Below are 23,026 nucleotides of genomic sequence, written 5' to 3' on the forward strand. Positions count from 1 at the left end.
TAACAGAAATCTGGTGGGGAAAAAAGCTATATTTTATCACTTTAAACAACAGAAAGTAATCAAATGCCTATTTTGGTTTGTTATTTAGCATTAAGAGATTGTGTTAATCGCTCCCAAAACACAGAACTGTAAATTCCTGTGCAGAGATTGCGCTGATTTCAATGTAAATGTGAACGTGCTCTGACAGATGACATGTAACGTGAGGAGAAGCTTGAATGGGAAACACAAATGGGATGCTCTGCTTTTGTTCGGAGGAGCTCCTCTAGGGTCGGGATTATTGAGTTATTTTGGCAGGGTCCTGTGGGGAATACGGGGCTCATTAATTCTGGGCTCTGCTGTGTGTGTGTGTGTGTGTAAAAGTGTCACAGTCTTGCTTTGGCTTCCAGATGGTCTGTGTCTGATGACATCCTGACATTAAACATTGCCTAACCAATGAAACTGACGCTTTGGTTTGGACTGGAGCCGCTACTGTGGCGGGTGGCGTTGTCGCTTCTCTATTACAATGTGTTTACAGTACTGTACAACAGGGAAAACGTTTGTTCATTTATTTTTTTTTTCTCTGGTTTATTATTTGCATGTTCTTACCAAAAGATCATAGATGAGATTTCGTAAGCTTAGCAGGCTAACAGGCGAACGGTATACTCAGCTACTATACTGAGAGATTTCACAGTCCAGCTCAAAAATAGCTTTGTTTCTTTACCATTATTAGGAACATCATTTAAATGTCAATTATATTTACATGAGTTCAGTGTGTAGTTTGTCTAATGACTTTCAAAAGTTTGGAATTTGGAATTGGTGCCCTGCATTTAACCTATTCAAGTGCACACAAACAGCAGTGAGTAGCGAACACACACACACGCAAACACACACAAAAACAGGACATTTTTGCTGCAGCACCCAGGAAGCAGTTGGGGGTTAGGTGTCTCGCTCAAGAGGCTCATCTCGGTCGTGAGAGCACTGGTTATTCACTGCCATCACCTACAATCTGTGCTGGTACCAAGACTTACACCCACAACCTTTGAGTAACTTACGGGTCTGAGTCACTAACCATTAGGATATGACTGCCTTTAAAGGGTTACTCCACCCCAAAATGAACGTTTTGTCATAATCACTTACCCCAAACACGTAAAAGCATTGCTCGCCTTCGAAAACAAAAACAACGTCTTTATTGAGCAATTTGTCTCCTCCGCATTTGTGTTCCGAATATGAACGAAGCTTTTACGGGTTTGGAACGACGAAGGGGTAAGTGACTAATGACAAAATTTTCATTTGGGGGTGGGGTAACCCTTTAAGGGAATAAAGGGCCTTTTAAGGTCCTTTCAGCCATTTTTCTAGGACAGTGGTCAGCAACCGTTTCAAGCCTTAGCACAATCTACCTATTAAAGAACTGATAGACAAAGACAGTCTAGATTGTACTTTCAAATTAAGGCCTTTTATTTAGTATTTTAATTAGTGATGTGTGCACTGAACGTGATTTTTTTATGGCTGATTCAGATTCCAATATTTTTTTCACAAGCAAATTGACCGCTTCTGAACTGAATTTTTACCATTTTTTAAAGCAAATTTACTTATTGTTTGGTTGTTCTACAAGAAGCAAACTGGCCTTAAACATAATCATTTCAAATTGGAGGCAATCACCGCATTTTAATCATGACCCAAACAAAGATGCCACACACAAGTTCCCTGAGCCGTTGTTTTTTATTTGAATTAGATTATAAAAATTCAACAAAACGGTCCGACTTTATCTTTGTGAAATTATACTACACAAAACATCTTCATGAAACAGAAACAGCAGATGGACTGAATGGACTCTGACAGCAGGTGGCGCTTCTGGAACAGATTTCTTTTATTGGTTACCGCAGGAAAAAAAAGTGACAGTGAAAAAATGAGAGAAAAAGAAGTACAAAAAGATACAGTACAAAGAAATGTGTTTTTTTCTGTTCTGTTTTTTTCGAGAGTTACCGGAACAGGGATAAAGATCGACGAGTTGACGACCACTGGGCTAAGAGGAGCCTTCTATCCATGACAGCAGCTGTTGATCTTCATAGCCAGTCTATCTGCATGGGTTCCAGAGCGACCGGACAGTCAGGGGACAGGATGCTGGATGGTCAGTCTGTGACCTGATGGCAGCTCTGTGGAAAAGGTCCATACGTTTGGCAGCCCGACCGCTGTGTTCTGTCGGTTGTGAGCCAGTTTCTGCTTTAAGCTGGTTTCTGGGATATGGAGACTATGTGCAATAGTTGCTTGTGTTGAACAGAGTCAGAGCTTGCTTAATGTGGTTTTGGCGTCCTGCTGCCATATCCGTGACAGCGTTGGCGACCGTCAGCGCTGGGCTGCTTCACACACAGCGGTCGGGTATCCGCGTGTTCCTCCGGTGTGGGGGATTCCGAGGGGATTCCGTTGTCATGGAAATGGAGATGAAGAGGAGGCGGTGATCCATGCGTGAACGCTCTCAATACACCTGCGCGTTCTTCACAGGCAGCGTGTTTGACGGGAACAGCATTTTGCTGGTTTCTGTCTAAAAACACACTGATGTGATTATATGTACGAATATTAGCACACATTGAAATAATACATACACACAATAAAAGCGTTTGATACATTAGAGAAGTGCAGGGTGTGGCAGACTGATGAAACAGACAGAGCGAATCCTCTGACTCAGCATGATCGAATCAACTGTCTGGAAAACAAATACAGATGGACGGACGGATGGACAGAACGATAAATGTCTGCTCCCCCATTTCATCCATTAATGGCACTTACCACCACAGCTGCCACTGCTCAATATTTCAGTGCACACACACACACACACGCGCTGCACCCCTCCCTGCTGCTCACGCTCAGAACAAGACAAAGAAGAGCGGTATTAATTTAAAAATAGCTATAATAATCAAAGCTCTAATTAATGAATGTTAATGTGTGTGTTTTAAATATTTTGTTTATTTAAAATCAATTCTGTAAAAACCCAGAGCTGATGGTATTATGTGTAGCTGATGAGATCACGTGAGATTTTCAGTAAACTGACATCAGACCTCACTCAGGGTGACTTTCTCAGATGGTTCCTATGCTACTAACCTTACTGTCTTATATGAGTGGTCTTGTTATTTAATAGGCCTAATATCCAAATCTGTCATTTTCTTTCTTTCTTTTTTTAATTTATTTTGTTGTTGTCTTCTGTGTAGGCAATGACATTTCACACTTTCTTGAGGAAAGTTCATGTTTTTAGAATGGTGTCATTAGCATTATACACACACATATATATGAATACATACCTTTCTGTTTCACTGCCATTTCTTCTTTGCTGTTTGTATTTCTCTGTTGGATTTCCCATGCTTTCGTATGGACTGATGGGTTAGGGTAAATCTTCCATCTGTTCTAATTCGGTCTCTTGCTTGTGTTGTCCTACAGCCCTCCCTTCATCCGCCTCTCGTCTCTCTCTTGCAGGACATCAGAAGTGAGCCCCATCTCCAGCCGCCTTTCGGTCTGCGCTTCCTCCGGTGGAGGCTGTCTGGACCCAGCTGTGTTTTCACGCAGTGGCTGCTGGTTTGATGCAGAATGCCGGCAGGCAGGAGAGGACGCGACAGGACGCAGCTTCATCTGCTGCTCCTCTTCCTCAGTGTGCTACAAACACATGGATACATTCTAATCCCTCCTGATTGTAAGCACTACCCCTTCCAGACTCTAAACCGCTTTCAGAAACAATCTTGTATAACGTGCAGTTGCAGTGTTTTAGCAGTCGTTCCTCTAACGGCGATTAACAAACACCACCCGGGTGTAGTTTCACAAGTTTTGATACACAACTATGTATTTGGTGGTTTGTATTTTACGCATAGATATTTCGTACGTATTCATTCAGATAAATGTACCACTCAACTCTATTTTACTTCCGAATTCTAGATTTAATGACTTGTAGATAAAATAACTAACAAAAATGTGACAGATTTACACTGAGACACTTTTACTGAAACATATTTGCTCACCATGGCAGGGCTCTCAAGTGTCACGCATTGAGCGTGACAGTCACTCATTTCGGTCTATTGTCACGCACTCCCGCCACACATTGTATTTCTCACGCAGAAAAAACTATTTATAATATATTTAATATACCGCAGCGCCCAACATTTCTCTGGCCGCGCCGCTCTCGCTATGGAACCGGCAGGATTCAAGCGCGTCTCCCCTGGAGTTCTTAGTCGAGCCTGCCACTTATCACCCAATCAAAAAAAAGAAATAGGCTACACAATAGCCAATCAGAAAATAGCACTATTGTATCTGGGTAAGATTTAACGCAACAACCAATGAAAAAAGCATCCTGAAATTATTCACCATCTTCCTCGTTCATCCACAGAGGAAACCACTGGAGCTAGGGCTGTTCGATTCCGAAAATTTTGGAATCGAGTCCGATTCCGATTCCTGGTTCTGGAATCGACGGGATTCGATTCCAAGAATCGATTCCTTACTGTTGTTTTCTATTCTTTTTCGATTCTTGTTTTTTTTTTTTTTTTAGGTTGGAGGAACCTAATTTCACCATGACTGTAGGATAAAGGTCTTAGAAAGTAACCTTATCATAATATGAAGCTTTGTTTTTAAAAATTATGATACATTTCTGTATTTTTTTTTTTTATCTGCATCACCCATGAAATTAGTCATAGCCCACAGCTGAGCAGTGGACATGCGTTTATTGCATAAATTAAACAAGAAGTGTACAGTTAAGCTGAATGATGTTTACTTCAACCGTATGCGTTGCACAGAATTATAACGCTCGTTTGAAAGGCGCCCATATATACGCTTTTTGAACTGAAAACGGCTCTGCATGGTGAGTCGATTCCCCCTGATGGAATCGATTCCGACCTTTGGAATCGACTCTCGATTCCCAAAGCGTCGGAATCGAAGAATCGATTCTTTTTTGAGATTGAGATGTCACTCTTGCCTGTCTTCAAAACTTGAGAGGCCTGCCATGGTATTGTAACATGGACAAAGAGACAAATAACTTCCTGCACCTGGTGTACTTCATATTTCAGTACAATACTAAAAAAGTACTAAAAAGTGCTACAAATTTCTGATAGTAGTAATTTTTTAATAAATTCAAAAACAAAACAAAAAAAAGCTAGAATTGAAATGACATGAGCTAATGATTGATCCCGATTTACAGGCTATAATGGTAATTTCATGTCATATTCATCATAAAAGTCTTTGTTTTCTGTCAGGTGACATTTTATGAATAAAAAGTGAATATTTCAAGTGAATTTCACTGCACAGCTGAAGAGTTGAGAAATAATAAAGGCTTCAAAATATTATAAGTGTTATTATAACATGTGTTCATGAATATGAAGGTAAGTTATTGATGATCAAGAATACATTATAATGTTGTTTGCAAGATAGCATTGCTGGCTAGCTAACATTAGCCTAAACAGTTGTGATAGTGTTTAGTGTCAGCATTTAAATGTACAAGTAGGTATCTAGGTACTGTCCTGGGATTAGCAGGATTTCATTTTGTTAAATGTTGTTAAACAGAATGAAGTTGTAAATTAATACCATTATCATTATTTACAGTGGTTGCAATTGTTTTGTATTCCAGCTAGAAATTTGTCACATTCTGGTAATGTTTTCAGTGGCAAGTTTTATTTTAGTTCCCAGAATGTTCTGCTAAAAGGTAGGATCACATTCTCTAAAAACACTCTACAAATGTTTATTGATAACGTTGTTAGAACATTATCCTCTAATATTCTAATAAAGATGTGGACTTACATTGCTCAGATGTCAAATTTTGGTTGAAAGTGAAAACCCAACCTTTGTTTGATGTCAAGCTCCAGCGTCATTAAATAACTCCAAAAACAGCATTACCAGCTTCACTTATTATAAACTGAATTATTCTATCTCACATTTACAGTAGAGTCTAATCTATGCAAATAACTTCATATTAGCGACTGTAGAAAAACATTGCAACTACATAAGAGCCGGCAGGGTTTTAATCAAACAACCTATATTTGTATCTATAAATTTTTAAAACACATCATTCGCCAACCACTTTGAACTACTGAATGTTTAGACACACACAAACATCAAGAATCAGTGTATGAATTTCAACAATGGAGACATGCATTGCATTGCAACATGAAGCACGTCACCATTGTTGAGATTCATACACTGATGTTTGTGACAGTGAAGGTTGTTTTTTTTTTTAGTTCTTGAAATTGTATGATTAAAATTCTGTTGGATCTCAGTTTGTGGAACCATTGTATTGCCATTATAAATAATGTGCAGCTAACACCATAGATTAGACTAGATATAATCAGACCATTACTTGATAGCATCTTAATCATCAACAAACACACAGCATCATTTAACATTTTCTCTTGCTGTTTTCACCATAACAAACACAGTTACAACAACTAGAGAAAAACATTGAAAAGTCAAGAGTCAAATTGCCCAACTAAAGCAAAGCAAAAACTATTACTTTTAAACAGACATCAACATCTAAAGCTCTGTTAATCTCAAAAAAACGTGTATAAATGTACAACAGAAATAAAGTCAGTCTGGTTTATAATAAGTGAAGCTGGTAATGCTGTTTTTGGAGTTATTTAATGAAGTTGGAGCTTCATCAAACAAAGGTTGGGTTTTTACTTTCAACCAAAATTGGACATCTGAGTCCACATCCAATGTCCAGTGGGAAGCTTCCCGATTAAATCTTTATTAGAATGTAAGAGGATAATGTTCTAACAATGTTATCAATAAACAGAACTGATAGACAGAATAAACAGAATTGATTTTGGAAAGTTTTTAGAGAGCTTTAGGAGAATATTCTGGGAACTAAAATAAAACTTGCTGCTGAAAACATTACCAGAACATAGCATAATATTCTCGGAACATTCTTGGAACAATAACATTCCTAGCTGGGATACCACAACATCAAATGGCATTTCACTGGAAGTTCTCGAGCTGATTTATCTAGAGAATGCTCTGTGCAGTCCTTTCAACTCCTGGATGGCCACTGTCCCTCAGAGTGTAACTCCAAAATAGTTGGTTTTGGAGTTTGTAGTGATCCTGCAGACCTCAATTAACTCATTCAAGTGTGTTTCATTAGATTAAGAGCTGAACTTTGCAGGACAGTGGCCCTCCAGGAACTGAGTTTGACACCCCGGTCTACCTCCTGGTAAATAAGACTTTATGGGCTCATTCAAACCGAACTGGAAAAAAAATCTTTGAAAGCTGCCTCCCCTTAGTTCAGACAGTTAGCCAGAAATCAAAATTGCCTGATCCCTTATATATTAAATGCATGTAAAGGAGTGACCTCAAAGACATGGACATGGACGGATTCATTTGGGATTTGATTTCTTTTTCAATGTTGTTAGGAAAAAACACTTTGATAAATCCTTTTCTCAATAGGATGCTATCCCATGTCAACAGAAATGCCTGAGTGAAAGTCTGAGTGCCTGCATGACGCTACCTAACCCTGTGCTCTCTCTCTCTCTCTCTCTCTCTCTCATTTACTGCTTCCTTCTGCCGCTCTATCAGACAAATATAATGACCGTAAGTACTTCAGCTTCTTCTGTACATGTATTCCTTTATTTCTGTCTCTGTGTCTCCGTGAATGAGCGTCTCATACAATTGTGTTTTTAAAAGATACCTACAACAAATTGTGCTGTGAGACCGTATATTATTTTGTGCAATCATACTATAACAATGGCTAGATATGGTCACTATTTTTTGCAGACTTTATTCAAATGTTTATCAGTGTTTTAGGAGGAAAAAACATGACGAGGAAGTTAGGGTTATGTTTAGGAGCATTGTTATTTTCATAGCAGTTTTTTTCATTGCTATCGTTTTATACTCCGATCATTTTTCCCCCCAGTGAAACAAGCTCCGAAGATCATGGCTCAGCCCGTGTCTCACACCGCTTTCTCTCTGGACGATGTCAATCTGGCCTGTGAAGCGGATGGGGACCCGACACCCAGGTGAGTCTGAGAGTCAACTGCCAAACATAAACTCCTCAACCAGCATTCAAACTTTAGAGCTGGGTGGGTCAGATACTGTACATACAAAATGTGCAGTACTATAGACTCCCAGGACTTAGAAAGTTAAAGATCAGGTCAGAACATGAGTTTTGAGCAATTTTTATTGATTTTTACCATGAATCATTATTGGTGATTGATAATTTCTCTGGAGTCACTACGTACAGCAGGGCTGCACAATTCTGTTCCTGGAAATCTGCTTTATTTTCCAGAGCAGGGGTCACCAAACTTGTTCCTGGAGGGCCAGTGCCCTGGAGTTGGAGTTGGAGTTTGCCTCCAACTTTCCTCAACACACCTGCCTGGAAGTTTCAAGTATACCTATTAAGACCTTGATTAGCTGGTTCAGGTGTGTTTGATTAGGGTCGGAGCTAAACTCTGCAGGGACACCAGCCCTCCAGGGCCGGGTCTGGTGACCCCTGCTCCAAAGCACTTGGTGATTACAGACAGCTGTGTTGATGCAGGGTTTGCACTGAACTCTGCAGGAAGGTGGATCCAAAGGAACAGGATTGGGCAGCCCTGATTTTTGCGGTCAGCTTTTGTAATAGTTGTGTGTGAGTCCCTCAGTCATCCTCAGGGTGAAAACCACACAGTTACTAATGGGAAGGGTTCACATATACAAATGACGCTGGACAAGCAAAGAATGTGCAGGATCTGGAGGATTTTTCGAAACAGTGGACAGTTTAACTGCTCAGGATAAACAAGGGACTCATATACAGCTGTTACAAAACATACAACCAGTTGTGGATCACCCATGAAATGATATTAAGGTAAACTTTTGAACAGGCTGATTATTTTGTCTTGTGGATCATATGGAAACATCTGTTATGTGAGTCTGTAGTTTAGCGCAGGACATTTAGCATATTCTGTGAACTTGTGACTGCAACTGTATGTACCCCTTTGTGTTTTTCCCTCTCCGTCTTTCTGAATTTACATTTAAAATAGTCATTTTTTTCTTGCCTCACACTGACAGTTTCCGCTGGGTCAAAGACGGCAAACAGTTTAGGGATGTTCTGCTTGAGTCTGGAACCCTGACAGCAGATGACAAAGAGGAACTGCGATTCTATCAGGGCTCGTACCGTTGCTACGTGGCCAATGAGCTGGGAACCGCCGTCTCAGACCTGGTGCACCTGATCACAGAGCGTGAGTCTTTCCTCCAACACCACAAGCACTATGTCTATATATATCAACACTATGTCTGCAGCATACATTATGGTTACCTGTGCATTATATGCAACATTGCTGTAGAACACCGGGATGACCCACCACATTCTCAACAGCTTAGCGCAGAATGATAGCATGCGTCAGTATGAGTGGAGAAAATGAGTCCCAACACCCTGCTTGGGTGACGAAACGAAGTGCGATGACCCGCTGCTTCTACCTCACAGACTGACAATAAAATCTTCAGCATCAGGTGCTGAGGGCAATCTCACAGCAAAGGACAGAACGCTGAGCAAAGCAATGCAGAAGACTGTCACGTACATGCACAAACCACCACAACAAAATGAATAAAAAAATCAAGACTGAATCCTTGTCCATTATGGATGTGTTTTAAGCCAGCTCGAGAAAACAAAATGAAAGACGGATCAATATTTCCACTGTGAGTCAGCAGCAGTTAGTGAGCAGACTTTGTGCCTCCAGAAAGATAGAGGTCAGTATACAGTCCAAAAGCACTGTGACTATCAGGTACAACAAAAGAGCCCGAGGTCACCTATGAGTCATTTTTCACTCATTGAAATCAAATGTGAAAGATGCCCCAGACTAAAATTGCTGAATTACATTCAGTGCCGTAAGCAGATGGGACACAGCATTACGATGTTTTATCACTGAAATATGTTTGAAGATTATGTCAAAGAGGAAGGTAACTAGGCAGTACACAGCACATAATGCACAGCCAGTGTGAGAGTCTGACATCATTCATGTTGCTTAGTTACTGTATGATGTCATCAGAGTTGCTGCTGTCTTTGTGAAGACATAAATATGACAGAGCCCTCCGAATAAACAGTGAACATTGCATAAACTGATACAATGATTGATTTTGGCTATTTCACAGCCATCCCAACCTTGGCCAAAGAGAAGAGGCAGAAAAAAAGATCATTTGAGGAGGGACAAAGCGCAGTCCTCTACTGTAACCCTCCCAAGAGTTCTGTCGCTCCCAAAATACACTGGATGGATATGCGTAAGTGTTCTTTTCAATCTCAGTTGCCAGACTAAATTGCCCTGCATAGTACTTGAATTGATGAAACTGAACCCCCTTTCTTTTTTATTTATTTTTTGACCAGAGTTGCGCCACATCCCTTTGAATGAGCGGGTGACGACCAGCCTTGATGGAAATCTGTACTTCGCCAACTTACTAGTCAGCGACAGCAGAGAAGATTACACCTGCAATGCCTACTACATCAACGCCAGCGTCATCCTACCTAAAGATCCCATCGCCATCAGCGTCACACCCTGTGTGTAAACTTTCTTCTGACTAGTGATCAGTTACACAACTCGACTGTAAAATTGAAATCAACTAAAATGAAAATAACAACACCCAGGGATGCTTTACAATACAAAACAAAAAGTAGGAAACTAAACCATGTCTAATGAAATCAACACCAGCTGAAAAGTGGTCAAAACATTTTGATCGCACCCTGGTGGCTGGATGCAGAATAGGTCATAAACCCCTTAAGCCCTTTCATCTAAACCAGAGGCGCTCAGACCTGTTCCTGGAGATCGACCTTCCTGCAGAGTTCAGCTCCAACCCTGATCAAACACACCTGAACCACCTGAAGGAGCACTTGATAATTACATACAGGTGTGTTTGATCAGAATTGGAACTAAACTCTGCACGAACGTAGATCTCCAGGAACAGGGTCGGGCATCCCTGATCTAAACGAACGGGACGTGGGCCAAACTAAATAATCAAATACAAAAGACACGTCAAATACATTTTCCCAAAGATTAAATAATCACCATTTTAGGTTTTTTGTATATCAAGCTGTTAGTTAGTTATAGAAACAAAACGCTGTGGTGACATGATTGTGAGCTTGCGTTTGGGTCTGCGGGAGTTTGGGCGGGACTTTGATACAGCGGTTCCAGCCTCAGGATCACTACTGCGCAGACTCGCTCGCCAATGAATCACTGTTGCACAGACTCTGCCTCCAAACTAATCGCTCCTGCGCAGACTCAGGCTCCAAATGACCTCCCATACTGGGATGTTTTGCCTTCACTTTTCTGCATGCAGAAGTGGAGACACTGTTTGACAGAGCTTCATGTGGAAATAAATATTCTTTTTAGACATTGAAATGAGTGAAATTTGTGTTCTTCTATTTTCACAGCAAATTCTGTGGTGAAGAATCGACAGCCCAAGCTGCAAAAGCCAGCGGGATCCCACAGTTCCTATCTGGTGCTCAGGGGCCAAACGCTGACTCTAGAGTGCATCCCAGAAGGCCTGTGAGTATTCAGCGTTCAGTCTTGTCATGGCCGCTGAATTTACAATCAACAACAACAAAGACAAACACTATGCACTCTTCAGCCGACAAAAACAACAAATAATCAGTCAGTAAGCATTTTGATCATACATGTAAGGACATGTTCACTGTAGTTTACAAGTATTTTGACAGTTTAAATGTCTGAATAAAACATTAGGCATGAGGATGTGTCAGGTGTGAGCTCAGGTGAACAAACCTGGAGGAATCAGACTGCTGCTGCTATCTGAAATTCAAAAAGCACATTCAAAGCTTTACTGTCAGGTGTACAGAATTCAATATTTAATGTACAGTGGCATTTATGAACCTTTCTTCTCAAGATTAAGACAGATTTGTACAAATATAACAAACAGACACATGGCTAAACATACTGAAGACACAAATCAAATAAACTGGTAACTATGCCTATAATGGTTACTATACGTATCTATTTTTTGTATTCAACGGCTAGCTGTACATTACGCAATTTGAAATAGAATGTTACAATGACAATAATCACCCGAGAAAAAAACAGACATATTCAAGTAATAATAATGCTGCTTATGTCATGGTCACTGGACAAGTGAAAGCTGTGATTGGTGTTTGCGAAGCAAAGGTTTACTGGAAGGGTAAATAATGGTTTTAAGTACTTAATATTCTTCTTTTATTGAGTCATTCTATAATTAGGGGGACATTTACAATTTCACAATGTAAAGAAAAACGTTCTCCTGTTTCCCAAAAACCCAAACATGACCTTACATAGCTGCTTTGAAACAATCCATATTGTATAAAGTGCTCTATAAATAAAGGTGATCTGTAGGAATTTGTGCATAAAATACCATCTGTGCTTGCTACTGTCCACCATCAACTCAGCATGGAAGCCTAGACCTACTGAGCGTATGGTAACATTAGAAATATATTTTCATGAACAAAACGTAAGTTTTAGTTAAATTGTCTTGTTAAAAATTGTAGCAATAATACTTGTGTAACACTGTTGACAGTCAATGAATCCACAAACAGGTTTGCTAGTTTAACCAATATTAGGGGAAAGAGAGAGAACATCACTTCTAGTGTTTCATTCATGTGCTTCTACATGAAATATCATCACACTCTGCAAATTATGCGAGAATGGGACAAACCATTCCAAATAAAACAAGTTATATCATAATAAACATTTATTATTTTTGAAGCGCACACTCAAATGTCTTGATAACCTAATCTAACTGAAGGCAAAACTATGAAATTAATTTATATTTAAGGTCATTTTCATGCTTAAATGCAGAGTAGAATGAGCAACTTCAGCAAACAGCTGAATACCAGGGTTGTATGTGATTTGAACATCATTTCTGAACAAACGATATGGCTTTTTTAACATATAGTAGTGTGACTGGGAAAAATATAATTGTGTACTAGAAAATTAACCATCAGGTCTTTATATTGCTGAAAATATACTAAAAATATGCTTCACGGACATGAGATGTACCCACAATTATAGAATGACCCTAATAATCTCTCTTCATTTTTGTCCAACCATTCAAAGTCTGCAAAACTTGAGAAAGTACATCGTAAATATAATCCATATGAATCAAATGAAAGACACACACAAATTGACCTTTACATTTTTTTTTCTTTTGTCTACAGCAGCTTCTAAAGAACAAAAAACAAAGGAATTCATCAAAAAGCCAATAATATTCGTAGATGTACAGTGCCGGCATTATTAGGAAGCAGTTTTTCAAAGTTTGTTTTATTATTATGAATGGCTCTTGCACATCAGTTCTTCGTCTGACCACTGGAAAGGCATCAGTGGGCTTATCTGACTGAACTGTAAGTCTTTAAGGACGGCTTTGCTGACTATTGCCTCCTCTGATTAAGACCGACTCCAGAAGTGCACTGGGAGAGGATGGACAGCGCTCTCTCGCCCACCCGTGCCAAGAAGCTGAACCACGACCGCTGGCTTCAGATCAAGAGCGTGTCGGAGGCGGACGATGGCGACTACACGTGCACCGCCCAAAACAGCCAGGGCTCCGTTAAACATCACTACGCCGTCTCAGTAGAGGGTAAGACGGAAACACTCCTCACACACGTTGTGGACTTACTGTAGTGAGAACAGCAAGTTATGCATAAATGCTTCTAGTGCAAACTGGTATTTGTTATCGCTTTATTTGAATGCGTCATCCTAATCACGAACGCACTGGTTTGTAGCTCATACAGTTTTACCGTTTATTGCAGTTTGTTACTTGCCTGTAGTGGCTAATGAAATCTCTTAACACAAAATCACTTCCATGCCGAAAAATGGTGTTAATGATATTGCTCAGTACTTACCCGTGCAGCAGCGACACTTTGAAGTGGACCCACACGCACTGCTCTTGGTCAGACTGGATAACACAACGGGTTGCACTCACCTGCTGTATAGTAACCCCATGGGTTAAGGTTAGGTTTCAGAGTAGGTTCAGTGTTAGCACCTAGTTATTACCCAGTAATTGTTATCGCTATAATAAGTTTTGCTGTAATGAAGCGTGCTCAGTTGACTCATTATGGCGGATGTCGCAGGTAATCCGACACACCCCTTATTTGTAACTCGTTGTTACAAATTGTTACTGTATATCAGGGCTGTGGGAAAACATTGTGCTGGTACCATAACTATACATTAGTAGACATCTTGCATTGTGGATTTTTGCATGTTTTTATTAGCACTCTGTGTATATCTGTCTTTACTAATATTGATAACTTTGTTATTCAGCTGTGCAGTCAGTGTAGTTACAGAGTAAACTAGCGGCAAACAGCGGCAGTTTTAACGTTTTTCTAGAGACGTGCGTGATATCCTTACTATAGGCACCAAGCTATCTCTTCCATCCATTCCCCTCACATCTCGTCTGTGTTGATTAAAATGTGTTTCTGTCTTGACGCTGCCAGGTGTCACAGTACGTAACTGAATATAGACAATGCTTTTATTACAGTTTAAACAGTTTCAGTTGTTTTTATCGTTCACAGCCGCTCCTTACTGGACCAAGTGGCCTGAAGACCACCTGTACGCCCCAGGAGAGACTGTGAGACTGGACTGTCAGGCTGAAGGGATCCCCACCCCAAATATCACGTGGAGCATCAACGGTGTTCCTATCGCAGGTACACAAGCGCCAACGCATTATCAGCAAATGCTTCATTTCGGCTGATCATCAGACACCATATGAGGAGCTGTCTGTAAACTTCCAAAACAAATTGTTGACTGGCCAGCGAGCGGCAGTCACGTTTCTCATGATGACACTCAAATAACCTTGTGAATTATGATGGCTGCTCAGACAAAGACATCGCAGGCCGATTTAGAAGTTGCCTGGACCGGCGGTTTCAGTAGTTGGAGCCAACTGCATGTTTGTTCTCTTTTATAGTGCCATCAAGTGGCCAAGCCTCACTACTTCAGCGTATATGTCCTAGATTGATGCTTGACATAAGTGTTTCATATTTAGTGAAAACAGATTGTGTTTATTAGTTCTATCTGTTAATGTAAAGCAGCAATCTTTTCAGGCTCCTTGGTGATGTGACAAATACCAGGTTTCATTACAACACGACGCGCTGCTGCTGTGTTAGCTGACACATCTTCATGGTGTTGGGCAGCTAAAGATTTGCTGCTGTAGTGGCAGCATGTCAGTTTTTAGGGGTGTGTTCCATAACATAGATAGTCTCTTCAAATTTAAGCAGAAAAAAGAATGACATAAAAGTAAGTAAACACAAAAGTAATAAAACAAGACAGAATAGAGAGGAAGTGCTGGATTTCCTCTGCAAACAGCAGCCGCATTACACGTTTGCAGTCACTTGTATGCCGCAACCTGTCAGGAGAAAGAGAAAAGCAAAACCACTAAACACAAACACTACAAGGGAAAAAAAAACATTAATAAACCAATTCATATTAAATCATTATAAAGAATCTTTTTATTAGTTTATTTATATGCACATTTCATGCACTGTGGTAATTCAAAGTGATTTTCATAGAACAAGTGATCTTAAAAGATGCATAAGAAATAATAAAAAAATACAATAAAAGTCAGAGGAAAAAATGTATTAAAAATGAGATATGGTTATACATTAAAATAAACATGAGATACATAAAAGGAAGAGAGGATTAAAAACAGTTCAGTGTTTATACATGTATGTTTTTATATATGACTGTGAATTGTCTTCATTATTAGCAAGTGAGGTTCTGACAACGAACAGCATTAATAGATTTGTTTTTTCTTCAGTAAATGCCACCCGATTGGAAATGTGTCTTGGTTTTCATTACTTCCTTTTTATGTGAACAATCTTGCAGTGTTTTGAGACAATTTTCTCTCTGCTGTTCAAGTCTCATGTTTTTCCTCATCTCTGTGTGTCGCAGGGACGGATTTGGACCCGAGACGTCACGTGAGTTCTGGCACGCTGATCCTGACCGATGTTCAGTACAGCGATACGGCGATCTATCAGTGCGAGGCCACCAATAAACACGGCAATATCCTGGTCAACACACGCGTCCATGTAGCTGGTGAGCATCATTAGAGTAACGAACGCCCTTTGATCATTCGCACCACACCGTAGAAAGCCTGGGAGTGCTGCCGCTCCAGAACGGCTCCAAATCAAGTGACTTCCTGTTAGAATATGGATTTGTGCTTAAAAATTGGGGGAAAAAGTTTGTAAATGATTCATGCCAACAGCATACTGAAAACAACTGAAAATCTGCTGTCGGCCTTGTGACGTCTTTTAATAAAAAACTTATCTTCTGCCTGTCAGAACTGCCTCCTCAGATCCTGACGGAGGATGGGATCGTGTACAAGGCCACAGAAGGGCAAACGGCTGTGCTGCAGTGCAGAACGTTTGGCTCCCCTCAACCCAAAGTGGAGTGGTGAGCATCTGTTTTTTATTGTTCATTTTCTGAACACTTTTATTATGTAGGGTGACCATATTTTACTTTTCAAAAAAAAGTGGACAGTGGGGGCATGATGGGTGGGTGTGGGGGTGTGTGGTTGTTAAAATAAAATACATCAAAATTAGCGCAATGACCATATCCCATATAAAAACTCAAAATATGTCATTTCCATACCTAAAACAGTGACCCTTGTGCAGATTGACCATAAACACAGCTAAAAGGCTTCCTACAAAACTTAACATCTCGCACAGTTTTATTATAGGTAGAATACAACATTTTCAATACAAGCATTTCAGTCAAATGTACTTTATGCAATAATTTTTAAACATTTATCCCATGGGAGAAAATCAACCCGTCGCAAATGTTTAAAAGTAGCCCAGTTTCCTGAAAAAAATGTGGATTGATTTGGCAACGCTGCACCCAACACAAGCTGCAGGTCAGGAGTCAGATTTGACTGATATCACGGGTCGAGAGTAAGGAGAGGTGACTGACAGACCGTGTCGGAGGATTTGCTGCTCAACAGATAATGAGCTCTCTTTATACAGGGTGCGTGCGATCGCGAAATCGAAAGTTAAAGTGAACAGCGACCGCTCATTCAAAAGAGATTTGAATACTCTGCATAAGATAGCAGCTCCCTGATGTGTTTATGTATAAAAATTACGTATAATCTTTATTATTGCATATATGCAATATTAGAATGATTGCGTGAGCAGGCGGTAATGGTCAGAAAACAGTCCCGCAATACAAAAACGCACACAATGAATGGCTACTGTAGGAAGCAAAAGCCGAATCCCAGACATTTTGGGCGATTTAGAAATCCTGGCCGGACGCATTTTTCTTTTTTTAGGTCCAAAAGGAGGACATGTCTAGGGAAAAGAGGACATATGGTCACCCTATTATTATGTATTAAAGGGATTGTGACATCAGAAATCAATTTTCCCTTAATAAGAGGTATTTGTACCATTCTTCAAGTTTCATGGCTTAAACATCCTCCTCCTCCATTTATATAATAGGATACTATTTCCTATTGACCATTTGCACGCTTACTTCCTTGTTTTAGACAAACCAGCTCAGTCATTTCCGGTGAGGAAAAAATGGATAAAAAATGATGCGTGCAAATCTGCTAAATATGCGTGAGTCCTTTGATCTGATTGACAATAATAACCGAACCAAACATCTGACAAGCCGATGTCAAAAACTGAGCTGTGCGTTAAATGATTCAGAGTAAATTCAGAGAAACAAAACTACAGCAGTAACAAGTTTGTGTTGGTTGAATATTGGCTATTTAATAGCTTTTACAGTTCAAGATAAAACTTAAAAGATGTAGTTATTCAATTAAATTATATTTCAAATTTATATTGACTCATATTAAATGCATTATTTAATTCTTATACCATTAATATTTCACTTATTTAATTTGTAGTGAACTATATATAAGTATTCAAATAATTCACACTTCTAGTCTGTTTGTGTCTGAGTTTATTTCTTTTATTGACTTTCTGCACTTGCTATACAATATACTTCAGTGCGGTAAAACTACTAAAAATTGTTATACTAGTAATTTTATAACAAATCGAAAAGCAAGACTAATAAAAACGTCGAAAATGAACGTAGAAAAGTCAAAATGGCAGCTGCAGCCAATGAGTGATCCTCTACTGCCATCTTCTGGTCATTTTCATCTTAAAAAGTTGTTGTTTTCCGTGAAAAGACATTTTTTTATCTCTTCTTTATGAATGAAAAGTGAATTTTTGAAGTGAATTTTACTGCACAGCTGTAGAGTTGTAAAATAATAAAGGCTTTAAAATATTACAAGATTTTAAAAATGTGTTCATGACTACGAAGGAAAGTTGTTGCTTATCAAGAATACTATTAAGATGTTGTTGAAGAGAAGCATCTAACGTTAGCCTAAACACTTCTGATAGTGTTTAGCTGTCAGCATTTAAATGTACAACTACATGTCTATGTAATCTCCTGGGATTACCAGCTCTTTATATGTTGTTACATAACATGAAACTGAACGATCATGCCGCTATCATTATTTACGATGTTGCAGTTATTATTTTTCTCAGTTTCTGATAAGAACGAGGCAGGAGAGGAGTCTCAAGAGTCTCCACTTATATCTAAGCACTTATAAAATGAGCAAGTTTACGAGCTGGTTTATCATTATGCGGAAGTTCAAAAGGATTCTCCGTGCATATGGTCAATTTCACTGTGGTTAGCCGGTCATAACAGCGGCCGTTTAATGACAGGCCCGAAGGGACCCAAGCCATGAACCCTTTAATGCGAAGCAATGATGTATTTAATCTTTGTAGTTTTCAATGAAAAGACAAATTTTTATAATACAATTATAAAGTAATTAAGCTGTGTTTACGGTTACAGCTATCGTTTACACTACTCCAGGGTTTTCAACCCTCAAAAACGGAGACTTCTGAAAATGCAAAACGGAGACTGTAGAAAACAATGGCGTGGAAGCTCACATTCGCTCTGTGTATTCTTGACGACCGCATAAACAGTAACATCATGCTCGTTGTTGTAGCCATAGATTTGTATAGGTAGATTCCCCATTCAACCGCTTCAAGCCATCTAAATAACAGGGCATCTACCTATACATATCTATCTTTGTACCTGCATGACTGGGCATGTGACATGTGTTTTCAGTTGTGTAGTGTAGACGGAGATCGTTTCTGAAACGCACTGAAAACGGCAGTGTAAACGAGGATCATTTTCATTTTAAAACGAAAACGCACTGGTGTAAACATGGCCTTAATTTATTTCACACACACTCTGGAATTCTAGAAACTGGAGAAAAAAAGAATGCACTAATAATGCAGCTTTTTTTGTTTGTTTCGTTGTTTTGAGTGAGTAATCCAGTGGGTTTGAATGTTTGCAGGAAGATTTCAGACTCTGATTCAGTTCTGGCTAACGCTAGAATGTCTCAGACGGCCGATGGAAATCTTAAGATCAGTAACGTGAGTGAAGAAGACACCAACATTTACACATGCTCGGTGAAGGGCAGCAACAACAGCATCAGTGCTGAGCTGGAGGTCTTGAGTAAGTATCACACTTGACACTGAAGGTACAGTAGCTCACTTGATACACTTAATACACTTTTTTTTGTAAATGTAGAAAGAACTTTAGCTTCTTTTGAGCTTTCAACCGTACTTTATGGGTAAAAAGTAAAATGGGTCGTGAATGTCGTTTCATGTTCTTGTTTCCAGACAGAACTAAGATTGTGGGCCCTCCCCAGGATCTGCAGGTTTTACGTGGAAATGATGCTGTTTTGCAGTGCAAATTCACAGTGGACCACAAGTTGAAGCAACCCACGATTCAGTGGAAGAAGGACAAGCAGAAGATCAGATCATCTGCTTACGATGACAAGTAAACACACGACATAAAACATTTCAAACTAGCCGCATCTCTGCTATTTTGAGCTTATCGGTGTCAGCCGATCTACAGTTCGACTAAAGTGGTTAAAAGTGTGTGCAAGTTTGATTACATTTTATCAGCCACTCTTTTTCGAGATACCCTATCAACTGATCAAAACAACCCCATGAGGGCGTAAACATCACATACAGCGATAACATCAGTGCACTGCTGTCAAAGCAACTGCTCATTTCTTGTAAGAACTGCATTTTATCGCAGTGGATTTGCTGGTGTTCATAGATTGCGATTTCACTGGTTGCAGATACACTGACTACCCAGACGGCTCTCTAAAGATCACTGATGCGCAAATAGAGGACACGGGAATCTACAGCTGTGAGATCAGCACTAAACTCGACTCGGTCGGCGCCACCGGCTCCATTACCGTACAGGGTGAGTCTGTCGCTTCCACGTAAATGTCACGAAATACAATGTGGTTGTATATTTCTTTGCTTCTAAAGACACTGACGTGTTGGACGCTCCTCAGATAAACCCGATTCTCCTCAGTCTCTGGAGTTGTCTGAAAAGGAGCAGCGTAGTGTCACGCTGTCCTGGATGCCAGGCCCTGAAAACAACAGTCCTGTATCTGGTAAGCGAAATCAAATATTTGACCGTGTTCAGAATAGCCCAGCGCTCACTCCTTTCTATGTTTTTATGATATTTATTCAGTCTTGACATCATTATACATCATTAGAAAGGTCTTTTTAACCTCTGTTTTATTACAAACGTCTTATAGTGTAATATGAAAAAAAAAAAAAAAAATTCATCTCATTCTCATCAGAGCCCTTTACAAAACATTGTTCATTAGGGCTTTTGGTCCAAAAGATTCAGATTTCTTTAAAAAGGAGTATAATTTTATTTATTTTTTACCCAAAATGAGGCGATGTGAGCATTACGGAGCGCCCCTATTGATCAAATCCTCAATACACTCCGGATGCTCCAAAACAAACCCCTCTCCTTTTAATCCTTTTTCGTGAACAAAACCTCCGGACTCTACGGCAGGCGCTTGTTGTTTGAGTTTGTGAGTAAAAGATCTGACTTGACAAGAATCAGACATTGCAATTGATTGGATTGTCTGACCTTTCATCCCTGTTGTCCACCAGAGTATGTCATTGAGATGAAAGAGGAGCAGATTCCAGAAAAAGGCCAGTGGGAGGAGTACAGTAGAGTTCCTCAAGACATCAGACGCCTGCAGATCCATCTGCAGCCATACAGCACGTACCGCTTCCAGGTCAGGGCTGTTAATGACATAGGAACCAGCGGGCCCAGTCCTCCCTCAGAGTCACACACCACCGCACCGGCCAGTAAGACTCTCCAGCATATTCTACTTTAGCATTGATGCCTCCGGCCACACGAGTGAATAAGAACACGTTTTACTCACACCAACATTTTTTTTAACTGCAAAAGCAAGTTTTCTTCCTCTGTATTTTATAGTCTTGTTTTCTAGTCCAGAGACCAAGATACATTTCTCTGAATAATGTAAGATTCTGGAAAAAAAAAAAAAATCAAATGTGTTTTATGCTTAAAAACAAGACAATATATCTGCCAGTGGAGTAAGAATAATAAATAACAATATTAGTTTTCTGACTTTTTCAATAAATTTGGAAAAATGTCTACGTTTCGCTAAACAGACTACAGCCTACATTAAATCTCCATTAAACACATGGAAAACTGCAATGGAAGTTCGACCCCAGTCTCATGAAAAATACAATTTTACAAGGTGGTGATTTCTCATGAACTGGTAACGATGCCATTAAACCTAACCCATCAGTGGAACTTTCTATGGCTCCAGTGGGAAAAAAAATCTTTCAGTGCAAAGTCTTATTGGTGAGAAACGTGTTAATTGTGATTAAGAGAGACTTCGTGTTAATGATCTCTTTTGCACACAGAACCTGACGTGAACCCAGAGAATGTGTCGACGGTGTCTACTGATCCACACAGTTTGGTCATCACGTGGAAGGTGATTAACAGTCTTCCAGTAAAGAAAGAGTCTCCAGCGCTGCTCCTGGTGAGCTACAATTCTGCAGATTTCAGCTCCAACTCCAGTCAAACACACCTGAAGCGGCCGATGGAGGTGTTCGGCGTTGATCGTTACAGGCAGACGTGTCGGAGCAGAGTTTGACCTGAAGTCTGCAGGACGCTCGCTCTCCAGGACTCTCCTCCAAATGAGAAATCCGTATCACACATGACAAAGAGAAGATGATGAGGATGTAATCGTCACGTTTAACCTCTTTTGTTGTTGTTTTCACTTTGGAAGGAACTGGAGCGACGGCAGTTTAACGGTCCTGGTTTTAAGTACAAAGTCTACTGGCGTCAAGCTTCACACAGGGATTCAGTTTGGAAGGAAAGCAGCGTCTCCAATCCTCCGTTCGTCGTGAACGAGACGGGGACCTTCGTGCCCTTTGAGATTAAAGTTCAGGCGCTCAACGAGCTTGGTGCAGGACCAGAACCAGATGCTGAGATCGGCCACTCGGGAGAAGACAGTGCGTTCTTGAACATTTCAAAATGATTTTTCAGTTTATTTTTAGAAATCTTTTGACAGTTTCATAGTAACGCCTCTCAATCTCTCACAGTACCTCTGGAAGCTCCTTCAGAGGTGAGAGTGACCGAGCTGAACAAAACCGCCGTCATGGTAAGATGGAGTCCAGTCAGCACGGAATCTGTCCGCGGACACTTGCTAGGCTACAAGGTACATCATCTGTTAGTGCTGCGCAACGATTAATCGCATCCAAAATAAACGTTTTTGTTTACGCAGTATATGTGTGCGTACTGGGTGTATTTATTATGTATATATAAATACACACACATGCATGGATATATTTAAGAAAAAATAGTTATGTTTATGTATTAAAAATAATTGGGTTACCCTTTATTTTGATAGTCCACTTTAGACATTCTACTAAGTATAAATAACTTTGCAACTACATGTCAACTAATTCTCATTCATTTGCAAGTCTACTAACTCTCAGAGCAGACAGGTTAGGTTTAGGGTTAGTAGAATAAGTTAACATATACTTGCAAAGTTTAGAAGAGTGTGAAGATATTAAGCAGACAGTCTACTAATACTCTAATGACTAGTGGACATGCAGTTGCAAAGTTACTTACTGTTAGTAGAATGTCTAAAATGGACTATCAAAATAAAGTGTTACCAATAATTGATAATAGATATAAATATGTGTCTAAAAATACATTACATGTAAATAGAGGGTATGCACGTGACGTCACCTTCAGCTGGAGCGGCCGCGGCTCCGCCCGCC

The 23,026-nt window shown here is 39.9% G+C and overlaps 1 protein-coding gene and 1 long non-coding RNA gene across 4 annotated transcripts in view; one reads left to right on the forward strand and one right to left on the reverse strand.

Annotated features, from left to right (window-relative positions):
• Window positions 1–1,520: 1,520 nt before the first annotated feature.
• On the reverse strand, window positions 1,521–4,284 carry LOC127162218 (uncharacterized). The gene is made up of 3 exons (XR_007827276.1): window positions 3,981–4,284; window positions 3,273–3,621; window positions 1,521–2,518 (listed from the first exon to the last, which is right to left on the reverse strand). It is a non-coding gene; the product is annotated as an uncharacterized LOC127162218 (long non-coding RNA).
• Window positions 3,514–23,026, forward strand: part of l1camb (L1 cell adhesion molecule, paralog b) — a 28,069-nt gene continuing 8,556 nt past the window's right edge. For 2 of the 3 annotated variants that reach the window (XM_051104986.1, XM_051104987.1), the window contains exons 1-19: window positions 3,514–3,658; window positions 7,513–7,527; window positions 7,850–7,952; window positions 8,980–9,149; window positions 10,060–10,185; window positions 10,289–10,459; window positions 11,330–11,444; window positions 13,331–13,515; window positions 14,450–14,581; window positions 15,825–15,968; window positions 16,214–16,325; window positions 19,240–19,400; window positions 19,568–19,727; window positions 20,035–20,162; window positions 20,257–20,358; window positions 20,873–21,073; window positions 21,659–21,729; window positions 22,027–22,252; window positions 22,343–22,458. In XM_051104986.1, the coding sequence (XP_050960943.1) occupies window positions 3,556–3,658; window positions 7,513–7,527; window positions 7,850–7,952; window positions 8,980–9,149; window positions 10,060–10,185; window positions 10,289–10,459; window positions 11,330–11,444; window positions 13,331–13,515; window positions 14,450–14,581; window positions 15,825–15,968; window positions 16,214–16,325; window positions 19,240–19,400; window positions 19,568–19,727; window positions 20,035–20,162; window positions 20,257–20,358; window positions 20,873–21,073; window positions 21,659–21,729; window positions 22,027–22,252; window positions 22,343–22,458 (2,541 nt within the window). In that variant the 5' untranslated portion in view covers window positions 3,514–3,555. The remainder of the gene's footprint in view (window positions 3,659–7,512; window positions 7,528–7,849; window positions 7,953–8,979; window positions 9,150–10,059; window positions 10,186–10,288; window positions 10,460–11,329; window positions 11,445–13,330; window positions 13,516–14,449; window positions 14,582–15,824; window positions 15,969–16,213; window positions 16,326–19,239; window positions 19,401–19,567; window positions 19,728–20,034; window positions 20,163–20,256; window positions 20,359–20,872; window positions 21,074–21,658; window positions 21,730–22,026; window positions 22,253–22,342; window positions 22,459–23,026) is intronic. The other variant, XM_051104988.1, reaches the window with a different exon arrangement.

Source organism: Labeo rohita, unplaced genomic scaffold (genome assembly GCF_022985175.1).
Source record: "Labeo rohita strain BAU-BD-2019 unplaced genomic scaffold, IGBB_LRoh.1.0 scaffold_86, whole genome shotgun sequence".
Taxonomy (NCBI): Eukaryota; Metazoa; Chordata; class Actinopteri; order Cypriniformes; family Cyprinidae; genus Labeo; species Labeo rohita.